The sequence below is a fragment of the Nicotiana sylvestris genome, chromosome 6, assembly GCF_000393655.2.
Source record: "Nicotiana sylvestris chromosome 6, ASM39365v2, whole genome shotgun sequence".
NCBI lineage: Eukaryota > Viridiplantae > Streptophyta > Magnoliopsida > Solanales > Solanaceae > Nicotiana > Nicotiana sylvestris.
The window spans coordinates 124,599,493-124,622,146 of NC_091062.1; the positions used below are offsets into that span (position 1 = coordinate 124,599,493).

Here is a 22,654-nt window from a genome sequence, read left to right on the forward strand (position 1 = left end):
AAATTATACCTACGCAGGCGCTCAAGAACCTTCTCAAATCCCGCACATGGTCTTACTGAGTTTTGGATTTAATGATCACATCATCCTCATACACCTCACTTTGCTGGTGCATCATGTCATGGAAGATGGCAATCATAGCTCTCATGTAGGCCACCCCAGTGTTTTTCAAACCAAATGGCATGACCCTGTAACAGTCTGTGCGCCAAGGTATGGTGAAAGCTGTCTTTCCTGCGTCTTCTTCATCCATCAGAACCTAGTAATATCTAGCATAACAATCCATGGAATACTGTATCTCATGTTTGGCACAATTGTCAATAAGAATGTGGATATTTGGAAATAGAAAGTTATCTTTAGGGCTTGCTTTGTTCAAATACCGATAATCAACACACACTCGAGTTTTCCCGTCTTTCTTCGGCACTGGGACCACGTTAGCCAACTCTGTGATGTATCGGACCACCCGAATCACACCAGCTTTCAATTGTTTGGTGACTTCTTCTTTGATCTTATCATTGATGTCCATTTTAAACTTTCTATGCTTTTGTTGGACGGGTGGATAACCGGGATAAGTTGGAAATTTATGTAGCACCAAATCAACACTTAGCCCTGGAATATTATTATAGGACGATGCAAACACGTCTTTGAATTCAAACAAAAGTTGGATCAATGCATCTCTAGTTATTTAATCGGCGTGAATGCTTATCATGGTTTCCTGGACCTCTTCTGAACTGCCCATATTAACTGGCTCAGTTTCATATAAGTTTGGCTTAGGCTTATTCTCAAATTGTTCCAGCTCTCGATTTATTTCCCTCAAAGTCTCATCTTCATCATATTCTAGTTCTTGATTCATTATTTCACAGTTAGAAAATGTTTTCGGATCTAGGCATGAAGTCCGCAAGCATGTCATGTTATTTAAGTCTGTATTATTATAACAGAAAATAAAAAGACAAGAATTGAAGATATGAGGGTTTACATCGAGATCAAAAGACAGTAAAGTAAAACATTCGAGTTACCCCCTGGAATAACTCGTAATGTAGAAAAGATGCAAGACTGGACTACCGGGATTCCTACCTAACAAGGAATGGGGTAGCTTGCCAATTCTAAAGCTTGGCATTTAGTCCCATGTACAGCACCTCAGTAGTGCTCGTGCCTTCCCCTGGCTGGACCATGTGGGACTCATACAACATTTGTTTCATGGATTCATAAATATCCTCAATCTCTTCAGCCGTGAAGGCCTCTTCTTCTTCTACATACTTGGGTTTAACAAATGACTTGGTGAGATACGGAATAGGCTCGGGCAGGACCCATCCATTTTTCTTGCGCTCATCGACCCATCTTATATCGGCATTTGTAGCTTGGAAACATACACCGAAGAACTTCTCATTGGCGGTCGAAGTGATGGGCTTTATGATGCCTTGTAGAGATACACCGAGCCCCTTTCTAGTCTTGTACCCTTGTTTAATCATTTCACTGGCGACCATGACCGATGCATTAGATAAGCAAGGTTGAGGGAATGTGGCCCCTTCTTCGCATTGGTCGGCGACCACAATTTCGAAGGCTTGATAGACAATGTGCTCACTTTGTTCTCTCACTTCGAGACACGGGACTAAAGGGTCCCTATAAATGGATTGTTCATCCTCCCCATGTACAACAATTTCTTTGTTTTCAAACTCAACTTTGACCATTTGATGGATAGTGGAGGGCAAAGCCTCTGCAACGTGAATCCATGGTCTTCCTAGGAGAAAATTATATGAAGTATCCATGTCCAGAACCTGGAAATTCACTTCGAAATCCACAGGGCCAATGGTCAAAATCAAATAAATTTCCCCTATTGTGTCTCTCTTGACGCCATCAAAAGCGCGCACACAAACATTATTTTGTCGAATTCTATCTGTTCCAATTTCCATCCTTTGGAGCGTAGAGAGAGGGAAAATATCGATCTCGGACCCGCCATATAGCATGACTCTCTTCACATAATAACCTTCACATTTGGCAATTAAGAGAAGGTCTTTGTTGTGGGCGGCTCCCTCTGGGGGAAAATCATCACGGCTAAAATAAATCCTGCTAACTTTGAAGAATCGTTCAACCATTCTCTCCAATTGTTCAACTGATGTTTCAACCGGGAAATATGCCTCGTTCAATGTTTTAAAGAGTGCCTTCTTATGTTCATTTATGTTCAACAGTCGGGATAAGAGCGAAACTTAGGAAGGAGTCTTTTGGAGTTGATCATCTATGGCATATTCCGAAGTTTTCATTTTTTCGGAAAAATTCTTCTGCTTCTTCAGCGCTCATAAGCTTCTTGGGTGGAAACCGTTTATCATTGTTAAGTTTTAACTTCTTTAGCTCTTCTGGGTTGTGGTACTTCCCAGATTGGTTCATTCCGTTCACCTCTCCCATAATCTCTTTCCTCTTGTATATAACCACTATTTTGTTGTAATTCCAGGGGACTGCAGTGGGGTATCTCATAGGGCTCTGTAGTGCACGGCTGATAACCACAGGCTCAGTCAGCCATGGTGGAATTATAGGCCCTCGCACATATAAGTCCCTTTTGGCACATATAACTTTGGCACGTTCAGCGTGATTTTCCTTTGCTCAAATCTTTTGGGATTGTTCGACATGAGTTGTTCCTTCCTTGGGGCCTTAGGAACATAGAGAATTGCGTCCTTAGAAGGTGCTGTCTCGATTTTTGTTTCTATTGTGTTTTCTTCAACTTGAGGGATTGGAGTGCTTCTCTTCTCATTTCTGGCTTATTTCGCCGCCACTTTGGGTCTTGCCTCTGAATCGGCAATGGCGATGATGGCTTTCAAGGATGGATCAAACTCTTTATCATCACATATCATTCCAATGACTAGCCTATTGTTTTGAGCCGGTAATGGATTGTTAGTCACATTGGGGACTTCCTTGTCCCTCAGCACCACTCGTTTTTATTTTACCAACTACCCGCTTAAGAGTCTAACAATCCTTCATATCATTACCCTCTACCCCTGAATGACAGGCACACCTGGTACCGGGCCGGTATGATGGAGATTCAGAATTTTACCGGTTTGGAGGCACAGGTTGCAATAGACCCATATGGATTAATTTTGGAAATAGGCTAGAGTAGGACTCACTAATAGGGGTGAAGTCATTTCTTCTTAGAGGCTCATGGGGGCATGTATTATGTTGGTAGTTGTTTTGTGGTGGACGGGGATTATATGGAGCTTGGTAAGGATGGTTATTTCTTAGAGGTGGAGCTCGGCTTTGGTTGTAGTGCTGTTGTGGCCGTGTATAGGGTTGGGAATTCATCACCGCATAGGGAGGCGGTGCCACGGTATATGCTGCATCTTAATGGGGGTAGTAGTGTTGTGGGGTTCTGGGAGGTAGGTAAGAATGATCACGGGATAGACAGGGGCCTCTAGAACCTGAAGCCATCATGGCTTCTTCTTCCCTCTTCTTTCGATTTGCTAAACCTCCCAAGCCGTTCTGGATGGCTTGGAAAGTGGCACTCAAAGCAGATTGACTTATGATCCGGCTAGTGTTCAGGTCGTTTTCTACAATTTCTTTGATTTTATGGCCTCTGCAAAAGGTTTGCCCATGGTAGACATCATGTTCTGAAAGTAATCGGCCTCTTGGGCCTGCAAGAAAACATTGACCATTTCTGTCTCATCCATAGTCGGTTTACTCTTGCTACTTGCTCACGCCACTTGATAGGGTATTCCCAAAAGCTTTCTACTATTTTCTTCTTGAAATTAGTTAGGGAGTTCCTATCTGGAACTATATCAACATTGTATTGAAATTACCTGACCAAATCTCAGGCTAAATCATCCCATATATCCCAATGGGAGATATCCTGGTCCATGTACCATTGTAATGTAATTCCTATCAAGATTTCCCCGAAATAAGCCATCAATAATTCTTCTTTTCCACTAGCACCCCTCAACTAGTTACAGTATCGTTTCAGATGAGCGATCTCCGTGTCCATTGTACTTTTCAAATTTTGGCGTTTTAAAACTTGCAGTCAAGTGAACATGAGGAAACATGCACAGATTGGAGTACGAGACACTCTTTTGGCCACTCAGACCTTGCATGTTCTTCAGACTTTGTTCGAGGCTTTTCATCTTCTGAGCCTTCTCTTCTTGCTCGGGGTTTCTCACTGTTATTTCCTGTTCCATTGGAGACTCATATGGCGGGTGCTGAGGGTAAGAGTTTGGGGTAACATTAGTTGTGTCTAGATGAAATTGTGGGCCTTGAAAAGTGAAAGTTGAAGGCTCGAAGCATGGCCTTGGCACTGTTAGTTGTGCCATAGTAGAGACTAGTGGTGAGGTGATACTATAGAAGGTACTCTTGGGAATGATGCCTGGGGGTGAACCTCAGAAGGCATACCGATAAAATTGGCTGGTATAGTGCGGTACCTAAATTGGATGAATGGGTTGGTTACGGGGATGGGGATGCTGGTTGTTCCACTCGTCTTTGGAAGCAGTTCAGCAATTGCGGACTCTTAACATATGGCAATGCAACCTTCTGTTTTCTTCAGCGGCTGCCGACTCTGACTATGGAATAGCCAATACTGGACTATCCTCAGGCTCAATAATTGGCAGATGACTTTCGGAGGCCAAAGGAACACTGGCTTTAGATTTTGTGAAGTAAGGATGGGAAGCCAGATTACCACAAAACCAACCACCTAAACAGGACCTGTCTTTTTTGCACACACAACAACCTGGTTAGTTTGAGACATTTAACAGATATGGAATCGTATATTGGGGATGTAATGCACCTGAACAATTAAACATTTCTACATATTTTTGCAACGGCTGTGTGTTTCATCCCGGCTTTGCTATGTCTTTTCTCAGATTCAAATCGTGATTTCTTTTCCTTTCTTTTTTGCTATTTTTTGCTCTTTTATTTTTCACTCCTTTCTTTCCTTTTCACTCAAATTTTCTCTTTTTTTCTCTCTTTTTTATTCGTTTTTGGTTTATTCTTTCACTCAGATTGTCTATGGATATGATCAAATTCGATAGAGATTGCCTATGTATCATGACGTCGCATGAATCATATCATTACGTAGTTCAAGAAATAAATACGGAATAAAAGAAAAGAATATTTTTGGGTTTTTTCAATATTTCATTAAATAAAATCTTTTTGGGGTTTTCTACTACAAAGACTTGGAAATACTAACGATTAAATAAAAAACATACAGGCTCAAAACAGAAAAACAAACAGACTTGAAAAAAACAAGCAAACTCGAAAAAGTAGAATACAGACTCAAAGCCAAAAAAGATCAAGAATACATAAGAGCCTCTAATGCTACTCCGGGGGCTCGCAGGACATCAGCCAGTCTCAACGTGGGCTTGCGTGCAATATATTCTAGAAGGAACTCTAAATCAACCATCACATGACGAACAAAGGTCATCACAACAGTAAAGAACATGGACCTGGTAATATCTTCGCATTCATGGTACTTCATTACAACATAATCAACAATTTCTTTAATCCTCATTCTAATGACACCCTTTTCTTAAAGCAGGCGTCCAATTTGCTGAGACAGAGCCTCCAACAACAGCGTGGTTGTATGGTTTTGGTCTTGCAATTTCTATACGTCTTCTTCCAATCGAGAAATCAATGTATAGCAATGCTCTCTTTCCGTATTGAAATCCTTTGCTTGCAGGACCATTTCATTTTCAAGAGTAGTCAGTTTTTTCTTTAAGATTGTGACTCCTCTATCATACTTTTCCATTAGCTGTTGAACAAAACTTGTCCGTTCTTCTAAATTTTTTGTCGGTTTTGCCCGAGCTTTTGCCAATTCTTCCTCAGCCTTTGTCAGATCAGCCCCATAATCGCCCAATTTGCGCCTAAGACTGCTTATGAGTTTTTCGTCTTTTTCACTTCTTCCCGGGTTTTCAGCGGCTATTTTCATCTTTTGAATCTAAGATCAGAGGGCTTTGTTTTCCCGAGCCAATCTCTTCTTTTCTCCTTCATCCACAGCGGCCTGCAAAATACTACCAATTTGATGTTTCTGATTTGATCTTCTAGTTTGTTTATGGTATTCTGATAGTCATTCTCTTTGGCTAACCAAGCCCATTGTTCCTGTGATGCTTTGACAAATTCCTGGATATGAGGCCTTTTAGTTGGCCTTTCGGATTCATCAGTCATTGCGGCTCTCTTTCCATACCAAGCAAGATAACAAGGTAAAACCTCGCCCTTGGACAAATCGCATATTCGGGTGTTTGCCCCTAAATATTGACACTCGTTCCAAATATGGAGAACCACTTCTTCAAGAAATTGAGCCTCAGAGTGGATTTCAACCACATGAGTACTAAGATCATCATCTCTAGGAACTGTTTGGCATCTTCCAAGTTGTCTCAAAACCTGGTACGAGGCATAGGGTTGGATGCTTCGGAGACCCATTAGAAGGAAGTAGGGACCGGTGGCAGGCATATAAAAGATCTCATCAACGGGAAGCCAACCCAATGTCAACTTTATCTAATCGGCAGTTATAGAACGAAGGCGGGTAATCCAATCTTTGACCCCTTCCAGCATTTCCAACCCTGTTACTCCTGTACCAAACTCTTCGATGCAATTTTTCCCATAGACCTGTAGTTCATGTATCGGGGACGGTGACAAAGGTGCTCGATCATCCACATTTGCAATAACAGATTGCACCCTTCAAAAAACCTGACTCCAGCCTTACATGATGTGAGAGCTCGAAATATATTTGATACGATCATGGGTTCAAAGGTACTCTTGGCCTTAGTAGTCAAAACATGGACAACTCCGGCTTAACATAAATCAATGTGCCTGTCCTTCCATGGAAACAATAAAAGCCCAAAAAATGCCACCATGAAGGCAAAACATCTATGCGTTTCCCACTTTGGCCGGTTTCCCTTACTGTAAAGTCCATTTTCTGGGTCTTCAAATCCCCTTATTTGCCCGTACCGCTGGTATAGAAAGTGAAAAGTGGAAGCTCCACCTGCTAGTCTTTCAGTATTGATTTGTCTGTTCATTTTTTAGTAGGTCTACAAACTTGTGGGGAGTAATTGTCCTTGGAGATATCAGATACTTGTGTCTTAATCCCTCCATATTGCCGGCATAGTCCGCCATTTCTTCCAAGATAGGTGTAAGTTCAAAATCTGAGAAGTGCAAAATATTATGAGCGGGGTACCACAATGACACTAATGCCTCTATCAAATCCTTTCTAGGTTGAATTTGAAATAGTCCAGTGAGAGCTTCCAAGTATCGGTTGACCTTGTCTTGCCCTTGTTTTCCCAAGTCCTCCCATCACATGTGGAGTTCTATTGGAATCTAATCCATAACCTTCACCGGTAAATTCTAAACAGTGCTCATTCTGCACATTTTTTAAATTAGGGTGACAAGGCATGTGAGTCTTGTTTGAAAACTAATCAGAAAAAATTATTTTTGCAAAATCCAATTTAAAACAAATCACGACTACTTTTGCAAATACGACCCTTCAGCACTTCAGAAGTGAAGATTTTAGGGTTGTGTTTGCTAAGTGGCCAAAAACTAGAATAAGGACCATAGGTGTCTATTCTCGCAAAAACAGACATCCGGCATCCCGTCTGGACATTTCTGGCTATTTGGACAAAAACGGCATCACCTAACTTTATTTATGAGAAAATAATAATATTTTTTGTTATTTTTGCAAAAATGGGGTCAGACCCGATGAAGGTTTTCTAAGTATCCCACATCCGGTGAGAATCAAACCCGCGTAATTCGGTAAGTTTTGACGCAATAGGAGAATATGACTTATTTCGAAATGACTTTTCCTTTTTTACTTTTTTTTTTTCAAAATTTCGGCAGAGTATCAGGATATTTTGAATACCGAGATTTTCAGAACCGAGTGTTTTCTCTCCTATCTCACTCTTGGTTTTTCTTGATTTTATTTCCCTATTCTAGAATTCGATCAACATGCAAGCCGAAATAAATAAATGCACAAGTAGCACTTAAAATGCATCAGGATGTTCTTTTTATTTCAGGTACACCCATCCTAGACGGACCCAACCCCTGTGTTGAGTCCCCAAAATCAAATGCATGTGATGCAAACAAGTGTTCCTACTAGGGATCCAGCATGAGACTATGTAATCTAGGTTTAAAGCTTGGGTGTATTGTTCTAGACCTAGCTTATCCAAGCGGACAACTCGAGCTGGGGACGGGGCAATGTACCCGTAACCAAAAGTTCATCCGGCTTTGTAACTGATCCGATCCTCATTCTAAATTATGGTATGACACTAACAGAAAAGAAGTCATGCCAGCATACACTTCCCAGAGGATTTAGAAGACTCAGAGAGAAGAAGGGTTTTGTAACAGTTTTATATACAGTTCAAACAATATCAAAGCGGTAAAAAGCGACTTTTAGCACATTAGACTCAAACACATAAAATCAATGATAATAAATAAAAGCAAAGTATAAAAATTATTCTAAGCTTGAATTCTTGATCCATGAACCATAAATTCTAGGTTCATATCCCCAGCAGAGTCGCCAGAGCTGTCACACCTCCTTTTTCCTAAGGGGATGGGGAGTTTTTTCATTTTAAGTGACATTAATCGAAATGAGATTATTTATTTAATTCAGAGTCACCACTTGAAATAATTTATGGTGTCCCAAGTCACCAGTTTATTTTAAATCACAAATCGAGGAAATTTGACTCTGTTTTAAAGTCTCCGAAATCAGAAGACCGGGTAAGAAATTCTGTTAACCCGGGAGAAGGTGTTAGGCATTATCGGATTCTGTGGCTTCAGCACGGTCTCTCAACTATTAATAATTGGCCTAATTATCTGATTTAATACATATTTAAAACCTATTGTGCATTTTTAACCTTTTAACCACTTTTAATATTTATGGAATTTATTTGAACAAGTCGCGATGTCGCGCACTTGTTTGTGTTTGTACACATTGTGAATCGCGTCACATGAACCGTACTCGCAATCTACAACATGTTTATTTTTATTATTGTTTGCAGCTATGATCGAGTCACATAAAATGCACACCCGAATTAGGGATTATGTATCACGACTATGCCACGGCAACCGTACCCACAGCCGTGATGATTTAATTATGCGCCTAAAGTAAACTACGATGTTCATAATTGTTTTCCTTACTTTTAGATGAATCATGAAAGGTTAAGATGTAAATTAGTGAGGACAAGCGGCTTTCATTTTATTCAATCTAATGGTAGGGCTTTAAAGAGTAGGCGGTTCGTATCTTTTTATGACCCCCAAGATAAGAAGTAGGAGGATAGGCAGAGCAAGAGCTCTTAAAGTCTACCCGGGTTCCCTTCTTCATTCATCCATTTAGGCCCGGCTAGGAACACGTGGATCCAAGGAACCTGGCTTGGGAACAGCTTCTTACTAGTAGGAGCTAATCACAATAAGAGAGTCCAAATGATTTGTGGTAGTCAATATATCAATTAAGATAAAGTAGGCTCAATGCTCATCTTCTAAGTCATCTTATGGTGTAATCCATGTGAATAGTATGGGTTTTTTCATATTTCGATGACATCAAAAGATTACAAACGGTCAAATTTAAGAAAGAGATAAAAAATGAGATGGCGTTAGTCTTGCAAATACAGCAGTGAATCCAATTGAATCCCCTATGCTACTGGACAAAATTATTTGGGTTTATATCCATCCAATTACAAGTCCAGGTATAGACCTTATTACCGTGAGGTCATGACCTCAATTGCAGTTGTTACAACAAATTGACAAGTAGCCAGTATTTTTGGGCTTTGATGGATGCATATTTGCTAGGCAAATAATCAAAATTGACATCAATTGCAAATTAGAGGAAAGACGTAGTTGATTTTACATTGTTTGAATCACGGAAGAAACAAAAAGACTCAGTAATTATAACCTTTACATGATATCACGATTAAAATAAATTTGTATCCAAATCCGAACTTTATACTACCAGCGAACCAAACTGTAAACACACATCATTTTAATACCTACTTTTGAATTACACAAATAGTCTAACACTCAAAGTTGACAGTTAAAATCTCTTAAGTATCATTCTCAAAGGGGATACGGGACATAAAAATTGCTCCTAATATAAGTACAATTCATCTAAAGTGAGATACAAGACTGAACAAAGACAACATCATTCTTAGATTTAGCCTGCTCATTACCAAGGATTTCAACCCCCACTTTTGACTTCAAAACATCATTGATTTGTCCAATTTAGAGGTTAAGTTTGCAAATCACAGCCACATACTCATAGGTACCAACTTGCAATTCAAGTACAATGTTATGACAACATTTAAATCGAGTTCATACTCAAATAGACATGAACATACAAACCAGTAATGACAACTGCTAAATTAACAAAGAGTAACATGCAGTTTAACTCTCAGATACAACCCATTCTTAGCTAAACATAAGCATACAAGTTAGTGAGATCATCCTTTAAAGATATGATTAATACAAATCACATTACATAATTAGAATCAAGGAAATGTACCTTGATGTAGCAACATAAACAAAAGAAAATAGCAAATGAACTAGCTCTGGAGCCTAGCAAGGAATGAAGTCAGCAGTACTCAACAGTGATCCCACCCAGATGTTTAGCCAAAGACCAATAACACTAAACTAAGGAGCATAAAATCTTGTTATCTTTAGAGTTTAGAGCCTTTTAGAGAAAAACGATGCTTGAACTTTCTGATTTAGAATGCAAAAGATGAAGGCTAAGAAAAAAATAAAAAAGGGTCAGTCTGCTTTTTTTCGTGTGTCAGTGTTCATAAATCATAGAAAGTAAAATGAGAGAAAAATGAGGTCTTATATAGAGAGTGAAATCTATCCTATGCTCAATAGAATGAGGAAAATATCATAGAGGTGTGAGGGAATCTCTGGGAATTCTGTCACCTAAAAATTAGGAGATAAGTATCTATTTTCAACAGAAACGACAGATGTCCTATTTTAGCATCTCTTTTTTTTATAGTTGTACTCTTTTAGATATTTTTCTATTATTTACAGCCCTCTTAAATTTTGAAATTAACCTTCTAGAAACAGAAACAGAAAAAGAAACTCTCAATTGGGCCTAAGCTAAGCGACCCTGCCCGGATCGGCCCAAAACAAAGTGGGCTTGACTTTAACAAAAAACACATAGGGAACAAAATCCAAAGATGCAACAATCATATCCTATTCCTAATTAAGGAATTAACTAAATATGTTTTCCAATTAAACTAACATATTTATAAGCTAATCTAAATATCATGCAATCAAAAAAAGGAAATTCTATAACTAATCTGAAATTAAACCAATAGAAGCAAAGAAAGAAGAAGAGAAGAGAAGAGAAGAACTACCAGCCCTGAAACGAGCACGTGAATGCTCTGACCAGCTATGGGCAAATCGACCGGATTCCAGCTACTTCGAAGTGGCCCAAAAGTAGTGTCAATCTATTGTTTTGGGTTGAAGAACAATCAATTAGCATAAATTTCGGTCAATCGAGTAAAAAATTTTGAGAAAATCAAAATGAGGCGGATTAGGGTTTTTCGGCCTGTTTAGATTTGAAATTGGAGAAGGTTGGTAGGAATTTTGGGGAAATTGCTGATAGATTCGGATTGAGGGGAATATGGTGGTTATCTGGTGAAGTTTTGGGCGTATTTGGAGACGGGACGCCGCCGTGGGCGATTTCCGATGGCGGAGGTTAAGAGAGAAGTGAGGGAGATGGAGAGATAGGGTTATGAGATGAGTTCTAAGGGTTTGGTGGTTTGTCTTCAAACGGTTATAAGGTAATGGGGTAAGGGAGTTCATGGCCGTATGATTATAGAGGATTGACAGTTGGGATCAAATAGGGCAAAACGAGGTCAATTTGGGCGCTTGAAGGCTGGACCGAGTAGGATAGCTGGGTAGGGCTAGATTTGGGGCAAATTTGGGCCACTGAAATTGTCACCCCTCGAACCTGGGGAGGCGTGGCTGGCACCCAGTACCATAGTGGCCCGAGCGAACCACTTTGTAATTCATTTCTTCCTTTTTGTAACTATCATGGGCCATCATGGCATTCTGGAGAAATGTTTCTATCCATTTCAACATAACCACAAATTAAACTAGCCAGATGTCTCTCGAGATATATAGTGAGCCCATTACCTCACTCTGTATGCTATTATAAGAAGTAGGTCAGCTGAAACTTATGATCAACTAAGCTCAGAATTTCAGGCAGGCAAAGAGTTTGGATTATAAATTTATAGCTGGTTGGTCCAAACTTATTTTAGAGAGTTCAAATGGTTTGTCAAGCTTTGTAGAAAAAAAGTAGTTAGTGGTTTTGAGTATTAGCAAAACATGTTTTTCATAAGTTGGAGACAGTAGCTTCTAGTACCTTCAGAACTGTTAGAACCTTGTCAAGCACAAATTGCTCTAATATCGGCTTTTTATATTGACTAGTCCCTCTATGTCACAACCCAATTCCCGAACCTGGTCGTGATGGCGCCTCTCATAAAGGCAAGGCCAGCCATTCAACCCAATTCATCCTTTTAAGACAATTAATTAACACAATTATAGTATAAACATGGTTTAATAATATCCAATAGCGGAAAGTATAGATAAAATACGGAAATCCAACCCAACTCAGCCCTAACCGGGGTGTCACAAGTCATAAGCTACTACAGAGTTTACTAAAATTCTACAAAGTATGGAATTAGGAACAGAGTCTGAAGATATCATAAATAACAGAAGATAAGGGAGAAAACGGGTCTGCGAAAGCCATGCAGCTACCTCGATAACTCTGATGAAAACTGAACAGCAGAAAACTCACTCTATGCCTCAGGAATACATGTACCTGCACACATGGTGCAGGGAGTAATGTGAGTACTCCGACTCAGTGAGTAATAAATATAAATAATGACTGGAGGTAAGAAAACACGTTAAGGCACACAACATTCTATACAGAAGCAGTGAAATCATTTAAAATAACAATTTAGTGGACATCATGTGAAATTTCTTTTAAACCAGTAAAACAGGTAATTTGGCAGTAAAATGACGAGTAGAAATCTGCCCCTCGGGCTCAATATCAAAACAACAAGTAGAAATCTGCCCCTCGGGCTCAGTATCAAAATAACAAGTAGAAATCTGCCCCTCGAGCTCAGTATCAAAATAATAATCAGAAATCTGCCCCTCGGGCTCAATATCAAATTAATAAGTAGAAATCTGCCCCTCGGGCTCAGTATCTCAAAACAATATCAGCCCCTCAGGATCAGAACAGTATGAAGCAACGAGTCAATGAAATAAGAACACATAATTATTATGGCAGATAATGCAGATAAGGAATAAATGCATTAGTGCATTGCAATGCATATGACGATACCCTCTAGTAACCACTACGGCGTGCAGCCCGAGCCATCCATATTTATTTATCGTCGACGGCGCTCACTGGGGGTGTGTAAAGACTTCGGAAGGGCTCCTACAGCCCAAGCGCAATATCAAGCCATTTCGTGGCATCAAATCTAGGCCCTCGGCCTCATATCAATATCAGTATAATCACCCAGTCTCTCGGCCTCAATATCAATGTAATCAACCAGGCCCTCGGCCTCAATATCATTGTAACACTGCTGTGGCGCGCAACCCGATCCATGTTCAGTCCAGTAATCATCATAAGCCCCTTGGGCATTCGTAAAATAGTAGTTCTCAGCCCGAAATATCATTTAGAAATATCATTTATGTTTTCAAATCTTAGAAAGATGGCTGAGTTTGCAAAACAGTATTTAAAACGTTGGACTGAGATAGAATGATATGCAAAATATGCGAAAACAGTGATATCAATCCCTGAAGGATTCAAATAATTGGCAAGAAGCCCAAATGTAACAATCAAATCCAAGTAAGGATGATTCTCAATTTAGTTCAAGTAGAAAACACGGTAAAAACATCTCTCGGGACGGACCAAGTCACAATCCCCAATGGTGCTCTACCTCACGCTCGTTATCTGGCGTGCAAGTCACCTCAATATAGTGTTACGATGTGAAATTCCGGGGTTTCAAACCCTCAGGACATCATTTACATCAATTACTCACCTCGAACTGGCTAAAACTCTAGCCCGCGATGCCTTTTCCCCTCAAATTGGCCTCCACGCGTGTCGAATCTATTTAAAATCAGAACGAATACGTCACAATATGCTAAGGGAACAAGGCCCAAGCAAAAACAATCGAAAAGCACCAAAAATCTCGAAATTTGAAAAACCCGAGCCCCGGACCCACTTCTCGAAACTCAGAAATTTTTACATCAACTGGTTCCTTATCTCCCAACAAGTTCAACCATACCAATTTTACCAAAATCCGACATCAACTCGACCCTCAAATCTTCAAATTAAACCAAGAGGATTTTCAAGATTTTACCAACTAAAATCACAAATTAAATGTTAAAACCAACGATGGATTCGAGTAATCTAACCAAAAATTGAGTTAAGAACACTTACCCTGATGTTTTTCTTGAAAATCTCTCGAAAAATCGCCTCAACCGAGCTCCCCCAACTCTATTTTTGTCAAAAATGGCCAAAAACCCCGTTTTATAACATTTTTCCGATTCAGGCGCCACAGGTGGCGCCGGGCGCTGGTTCCAGTAGCCAAAATAAATCCCGGCGCCATGGATGGCGCCCCGCGCTACCCTGGGCGCTGGCGATGGGAAATTATTTTTCCCCGACACGAAAATGGGCATAACTCTCTCATGCGATGTCCGAATTGAATGATTCTTTTTGCTATGGATCCGAAATTTCGATACGGATCTAATGCTTCAATAAAAACTGAATTTGGAGCTTATTTGTGTAATATGATACCACTTACTCTTGAAGAACGACATCAAAACATTCTTGAAATGCCCAAGTTAAACTCCAAAAACCATCCAAACTCCACCCGAGGCCCTCGGGACCTCAATCAAATATATTAACAAGTTCTAAAATATCATGTGGACTTACTCGGAGTTTCAAATCATGCCAAGCAATGTCGAAACTACAATTCACACCTCAATTCGGACTTATGAGTTTTAAACTTTTCCTTTTACAAAGCGCATGCCGAAACGTATAAAATGAATCCGGAATGACTTCAAATTTTGCACACAAATCCCAAATAACATAACGAAGCTACAACAACTCTCGGAATTCCATTCCGACCCCCGGATCAAAATCTCACCTATCAACCGGAAATCGCCAAAATACTAACTTCGCCAATTCAAGCCTTATTCTACACCGGACCTCCAAAACCACTTCTGATCACACTCCTAAGTCACAAATCACCTCCCGAAGCTAACTGAACCATCAGAACTCACATCCGATCCCTCTAACTCATAAGTCAATGTCCGGTTGACTTTTTCAACTTAAGCCTTCTTAAAAGAGACTAAGTGTCTCAATTCCTTTCAAAACCTTTCCGAATCAACTCGTTCACACCCAACACTGATAATTAAGCATAAAGAAATAGGAAATGGGGAAAATGGGGCGGTAACTCACGAGACGACGAGTCGGGTCGTCACATCCTCCCCAACTTAAACAAACGTTCGTCCTCGAGCGTACCCAGAGTTGTCTTAGAAGCCAACCAATAGCTGAACGACTTTACCAATAATATACCCGTGGGTGATCCCACACTACCCTATCTCGCATAGGTTCGATAACATAACATAACTGAAATTTCACAATCCATCTAGTACATAAACCATAGAATCACACTGCACCTTCCGAAATAATACACAAGATTAGAACTTCACATCCATACTCAGAATAAGCCCGGACTAGCTGTAATAACCCATACCTGCAACATCAGGTGCAATTATCTGATATACCACATAACTCAGACACTCGGAACGATAATTTCTATTCACAGTAGCTGCACATAATAATCGAATATCGATAGGAAACCTCTTAACAACTAAAGCCTTATTCCAACACTTTCACATACTGCTAATGATAAAGGAAACACGCAATAAATCATAACCATTTCCTATGTCAACCATTCATGAAGTCATTTCTCTACTGGTAATTACCATAGCAAATTTTGAACGAACCTCAATATTTACCCATCACACATACTGAAATTGAATCCGCTCGCATTCATTAATGATTTCAACGATCTCTTCTGACCAAACACATTACTCAGTGACATGACACATCAATACATGCCTAAGCCACAACTTGCATAATACGTGCACCAATAAGAAACGGTTCGAACATACTCAATTCATGAAAATGACTCAATTGAGAGAGTTGTACCTCAAACTCACCAGTACTTCCATAACACAAGGCTGAGACCCTGTCTCACGTCATAGAAACAGGACACACAAATTTGACCCGCAATGTCATGTTTCTACACAGCTTCGCTGCAACGCGCGTTCCTATCCAAATACTACTCCACAGGAAACACCTCAAGTCACTATGCTTGAAATCGACAACCATGCTCAATTGATGTCTGGAGCCAAAGAAAATCATTACACCCATGGTGAAACAAATAACACACACCATGCAAACTTGATAGAACATAATTGGTACGTTATTCACCGAGCAACACCCAATTACTCATCCCGCTCGACTTCCACTACTACAACTCCTATCGGAGCCAGACGATCTAGTGCCCGGTACCAAATTAATACTAAAATCAACAACCTTGCCCGGCGACATGCCTAGCCATATGAAACTCATCTGAAAAGTCCCCCAACACCGGAACTGAATTAATGATAGCAACCTTTGCACTGACATCCATCACGAATGCCCAATTAAGAAAGCAATCCTTCCCAACCGTCCGCTGGTCCTTTGAAATATAAACCACTCTGCTAAAACATAATCCAATGCACTTCATCACTCAACCCGTGGCATTTTTGGTATTGCCCGTAGCGCAATAGTTCAGAATCACTCAACACTAAGACAACCAGTCTGAATTCCGACATCACATCCAAAATTGACATACCAGCAAACAAAGATCCATTCGAGCCTCTGAATCCCGATTGCCGCTAAACGGTGCCGAATACACACGATCCACCACCACAACCTAGCATGTACATGATAACTCCCAGTCTCCAACTCCATATGGCACACAAATCATCATACCTGATTCCAGTTTCCACCATGCAAATACATCCACACCTTTGATACCCAATCATTCCACGATAAATACTCTAAAATTTCTATGTGCCATACAAGCAACTCGAATATCAGCAGTCGATCCAGCCTTAAAGTGCCACAATGCTATTGAAGTGCAATCAACTTAATCACATTGGCCTTTTTTTGTGAAACATATACCCTCTACAAATCACTATGATTAGAAATACAATTTCTTTAATCATCTAAAGATCATTCACCCTAATCATCTGAAGCTCATCCCTCTAATCACCTAAAGTTGCCCGTACTGCCTAAGAATGTTATGAATTTCCATTCAGAACTGAACCATAACCTTACACACGCAAATCTCAATCCTTCACAACATATCGCATATACCATATCATCCTAAGGTAACATGAGGACTTCACCTCCCTTCCGAACCATGAACGTTTACGTACTCAACTAGTCAAGAACTTCCATTGATCCCATCTAGAAGAAAAATCATTACACATCCCATGCTCTGCATGACATACATAGGTCTTGTTCAAATTCTTACAATACCGACACGACGAATGAGATCTGTATAAATTCATAACACCGCCGAATCAACAATTCATTGGGTCTATACTTCTGGCAAGAACTATCACCTCATTATGAACCAAACAATGGTCTTAGCCCCTTAATTTTACTTCATATACTCAGATTGCACTGATCTCGAATTCAATGATCTTGTCTCACCCATTACGAACTGCTCAGGCAATAAGCCACCCCAGACATAATTAAAAGCCGCATATGATGCCCTAATATGCCAATAGGCTACCAATTCGAACGCGATACAAAAAAAGAAAACGAACTCTGGAAGTTACCAATCCCACGCACTAATACGGACTTTCCTTAGAAAACAGGAAACAAGGCATACAAAATAGCATATAAAAAACTATACTCAACATCACACTGTTGCGGCATGCAACCCGATCCAGATAACATACCCATGGTGGCATTGTCACGACCCAAATTGGAGAGCCACGACTAGCACCCGACCATACTTGTCGAGCACCAACGTACATTTTATCTAACCTTCTTTATTATCTTTAATGGATGACGAGATCAATACAAATGGTAGACATGGATTATGGACAACCAACAATAAAAACAGATTGCATGAACATATATAATATGGGATGACCAGACAATCAAGAAACTATATATAAGGTATGAGCTACCACGCTACCATGAAAGACTATACAACAAAAACTAGACGACAAGGCATACCAAACTATACATGAGTCGACACCTGTCTATGAGACTCTAAAGGAACATAAGTGTTGCAACATAGCCGGAACAGGGCCCTGACATACCCATAATGTCTATAACTAAAAATGCATACCAAGACCAAGGCAAGTCCGGAGAAGGGATCTCGCCAATCACCGCTGAACTGGACAACCTACTATGGTGGGGGAGCTGCACCTACCTGTCTATCAGGACCTGCAGCACAACATGTAGCATCCACAAATGAAAGGACGTCAGTACGAATAAAGTACCGAGTATGTAAGGCAGGGAACCATAAATACGACCAGTAATGTAAGCAAGGATAGAGAATATATAACCTGTAACATCTTAGTACCTCTGAGGGATACTGACATGAAATGCATGATACATATGTATAAATACATAAACCTTTAAAACATTCGCCTCTATGGGCATCATCATCATCATATCGTACCCGACTATAATAGGCTCGGTAAAAAACGTACCCCGGCCATCATAAGGCTCGGTAGAATCGTACCCGGCCACGTGGAGCTCGGTAAAACCCAACTGATCAGTGGTTGCACAATAGGTGTCGTACCCGGCCAACTATAGCGTGGCTCGGTAGAGTAAAATAGATACATATATATAATGCATGCTCGACTCATGGAATCACATTCTAAACCTTTCGGAGTGACGTAAGGTTGGTATCCTCTGTACACGTTATTAGGACTAACTCTTCACTATGAACCTTATAAGAATCAGGAAGTACCAACAACATTGATAACATAAGAATAAGAGAAGCAACATTAACATCAATCGTTCCATAAGAGGGAAAACAATGTAAGTACTGCTAGCTTCTAAGAGTAGAGTATCTTGGAAGCTCGTTCATTACATTATGTACAATTGGAGTCGTGCAAAAGAAGGAAAGGGATAGCCTCACATACCTTGTATATACTGCCCCAATCTCAAGCTATGCAATTGTCAAAACTCCTTAGTCTACAATAAGAGAAACGATACTATCGTTATCATTTAAGCGTCATAACTATTATGTATCGACCACAACCTATTTTACGATGAAACGGACAACACCTCCCCTATATATATGACCTCACACCATTCAAAACAGTCACCAAACAGCCCAAACAACATCAATAATAAACATATTGAGCCTCCCAAAATAGTCCACACACAGCCTAATCACTCCATACATACGACGACCACCGTAGTCGTGTCAAACAACCTGGAAATGTTACGAATAACTATCAGCCCATAACCCTACATATATATGGTGTTTATCCACACCCTTCCTCCTCCAAAACTCCATAAAACAGTAGTAAAATATGCAGCCCAACAACAACGCAAAACAGTCCACATAACAATAACATTACTACCAAGTGTTTCAATATATATTTCACAAGTTCTAGCTTCAATGGCTTAGCCGCAAATTGGATAATCTTAAATACATATAGAGTAAGAGGTTACTTACCTTTAAACAGAAAGAACAACTCCAATTTGACCTTAAATTTCCATGAAATATCCCTCCAATGCTGCCACAACAACAAAAAGCGAAACTAGCAATCAATTAGTGTTTTTCGGCACTAGAATCAATTTAGAAAGCTTGAAATCACCTAGGATTGATATTAAGAACATGAGTTAGTATTTACAGAACATAAACCCTTTAAAACAACCTCCCACACGAGCTGTAACGACACAAAAATGAGCAACAACAAGAAGAACAAGAGACTTACTAGCGCCACGGAATTCCCGACACTTGATTTGTGTTGTTTGCCCTTTTTTGGGTCTTGAATCTTGAGAGAACCTTGAGAGGATGTTCCTAGGGTTCTAAGGTCTGAAAATAGTGAGAATAAATGACTTAAAACGGGTTGGAGGCATCCTATATAGGTCCAAATATCTTAAACCGCCTTAGTGGGCCCCATAGAGAGGTGCTTGGCGCAGTCTTGCAAAAATGCGAATATATCTCTACTCAGAGATCGTATCGATGAACGGTTTAATGAGTTGGAAACTAGACTCATAGATATTTAATTTGGTTGGTAGATCACCCCGTAATTTCTTGTAAATTAGGAGAAAAGATTAGAAACATTTGACCTAATGTTTAAGTAAAATTATGAACCTAAGTTGCGACAACTTTTGACTTTTGTTTCATAACTCGTTTGACTTCAAGACTTATGATACGGATATTATATGATTAAAATACCTTAATACATGACCTATTGAGTGTATTAAGCGCCGCTAGATTTACCTAAAAATACGAGTTACAACATCCTTGATTCATTTAACTTCTAATACTTGTTAATCACCCTTATACACTCTTGTATCACTTAAGACCAATAGGATTGACTTCTTATCATGTCAAAGATAATTCCTTCTTGGATTTATGTTAACTAATATATGGCATGAACTAACACATGTGGATATGGGTTGTAACACCCTCCCCCCCTTAGGAACATTCGTCCTCGAATGTAAGGGTTCATGGGGAGTTTAAATCATCGTGGATTCCAATGGAAATTTCCGATCAATTTTCCCCTATAAAATGGTCACTAGCAAAACTTGCAAGCAATTAAGCCCAACATATGGCTTCACAAGGCTACACAAAGCATTATGCATATTTACATTATCTACATATCACCATTTTGTATTAAGGAGGAGTATTCTCAAATTATTGCTTACCTCATAGAGCCGTTTCACCTTCCAATGTATCCTGTCTTCCACCAGCATCCTTGTTATCTTCATTCTGGAATAGGTAAGGGTATTTAGACTTCATCTCCTCTTCTGCTTCCCATGTCATTTCTTCCATATTTTTGTTCCTCCATAATACTTTGACGGAAGCTACATCTTTTGTTCTTAGCTTGCGGACTTGTCGATATAATATCGCCACTGGCACTTCTTCATATGATAGGTCCTCTGTAACTTGTACATCTTTGATAGGGATGACTCGAGAAGGGTCTCCAATACATTTCCTCAACATAGATACATGGAATACCGGGTGGACAAATTCCAATTCGGATGGCAATTCTAACTCATAAGCAACCTGTCCAATCCGTCGAAGAATTTTATATGGCCCGATATACCTTGGACTCAGCTTACCTTTCTTCCCAAAACGCATAATACCCTTCATTGGTGAGATCCTCAGGAAAACCCAATCACCAACCTCAAACTCTAGATCACGACGTCGGACATCAGAATAAGATTTTTGCCTGCTTTGTGCCGTCCTCAATCGCTCCTGTATCACTTTCACCTTCTCAATAGCTTGGTGAATCAAATCTGGCCCATATAATTCTGTTTCACCGACTTCGAACCATCCAACTGGTGATCTACATCTCCTCCCGTATAGTGCCTCGTATGGGGCCATTTTAATACTGGAATGGTAGCTATTGTTATAGGCGAATTCTATGAGTGGAAGATGATCATCCCAATTCCCCTTAAAATCTAGAACACATGCTCGTAGCATATCTTCCAGTGTCTGAATGGTACGTTCAGCCTGTCCGTCAGTCTGCGGATGAAATGCAGTGCTGAGATTTACTTGTGTGCCTAAACCCTTCTGGAAAGACCTCCAAAAGTTAGCCGTAAATTGAGCTCCTCGGTCTGATATAATAGATACGGGCACACCATGAAGCCTAACAATCTCCTTGATATACAACTTCGCATAATCTTCAGCCGTGTAAGTTGTCTTCACTGGCAGAAAATGGGCACATTTTGTAAGTCGATCAATTATCACCCAGATGGAGTCAAACTTATGATAAGAGCGAGGTAATCCAATAATGAAGTCCATATTAATCACCTCCCATTTCCAGGTCGGAATCTCTATATTCTGAAGCAATCCACCGGGTTTCTGATGTTCTATCTTTACTTGTTGACAATTGGGACACTGGGCTACAAATTCTGCAATAGACTTCTTCATGTTATCCCACCAATACTGCTCCTTGACATCATGATACATCTTTGTCGAGCCGGGATGGATGGAATATCGGGATTGATGAATCTCATTCATAATCTTCTCTCGCAACCCTGCCACATTAGGCACACATAATCGGCCCTGGTATCTCAGTGCCCCATCTCTTCCGATCTCAAAAGCCATACTTTTACACTGCTGAATGCTCTCTCTTAATCGTACTAAGATAGGATCTTCATATTGTCGTGCTTTTACCTCGGCTACCAAAGATGATTCTGATGTATTCTGTACAGTAACACCTCCGTCATCAGAGTCTAACAATCTGATTCTCATATTGGCTAGCTGATGAAGCTCTTTAATCAACCCCCATCTACCTGCCTCAATATGTACTAAGCTTCCCATTGATTTACGGCTGAGAGCATCTGCCACAACATTGGCTTTACCGGGATGATACAATATCTCGACGTCGTAGTCTTTCAATAATTCAAGCCACCTACGCTGCCTCA

At 40.1% G+C, this 22,654-nt stretch overlaps 1 protein-coding gene across 1 annotated transcript; it reads right to left on the minus strand.

Moving 5' to 3' along the window:
- Positions 1 to 5,886: 5,886 nt before the first annotated feature.
- On the minus strand, positions 5,887 to 22,334 carry LOC138871228 (uncharacterized). The gene is made up of 4 exons (XM_070149097.1): positions 22,099 to 22,334; positions 21,312 to 21,747; positions 21,000 to 21,218; positions 5,887 to 6,456 (listed from the first exon to the last, which is right to left on the minus strand). The coding sequence occupies exons 1-4, from the start codon at positions 22,332 to 22,334 to the stop codon at positions 5,887 to 5,889; spliced, it is 1,461 nt and encodes a 486-aa protein (XP_070005198.1).
- Between the last annotated feature and the right edge of the window lie 320 nt (positions 22,335 to 22,654).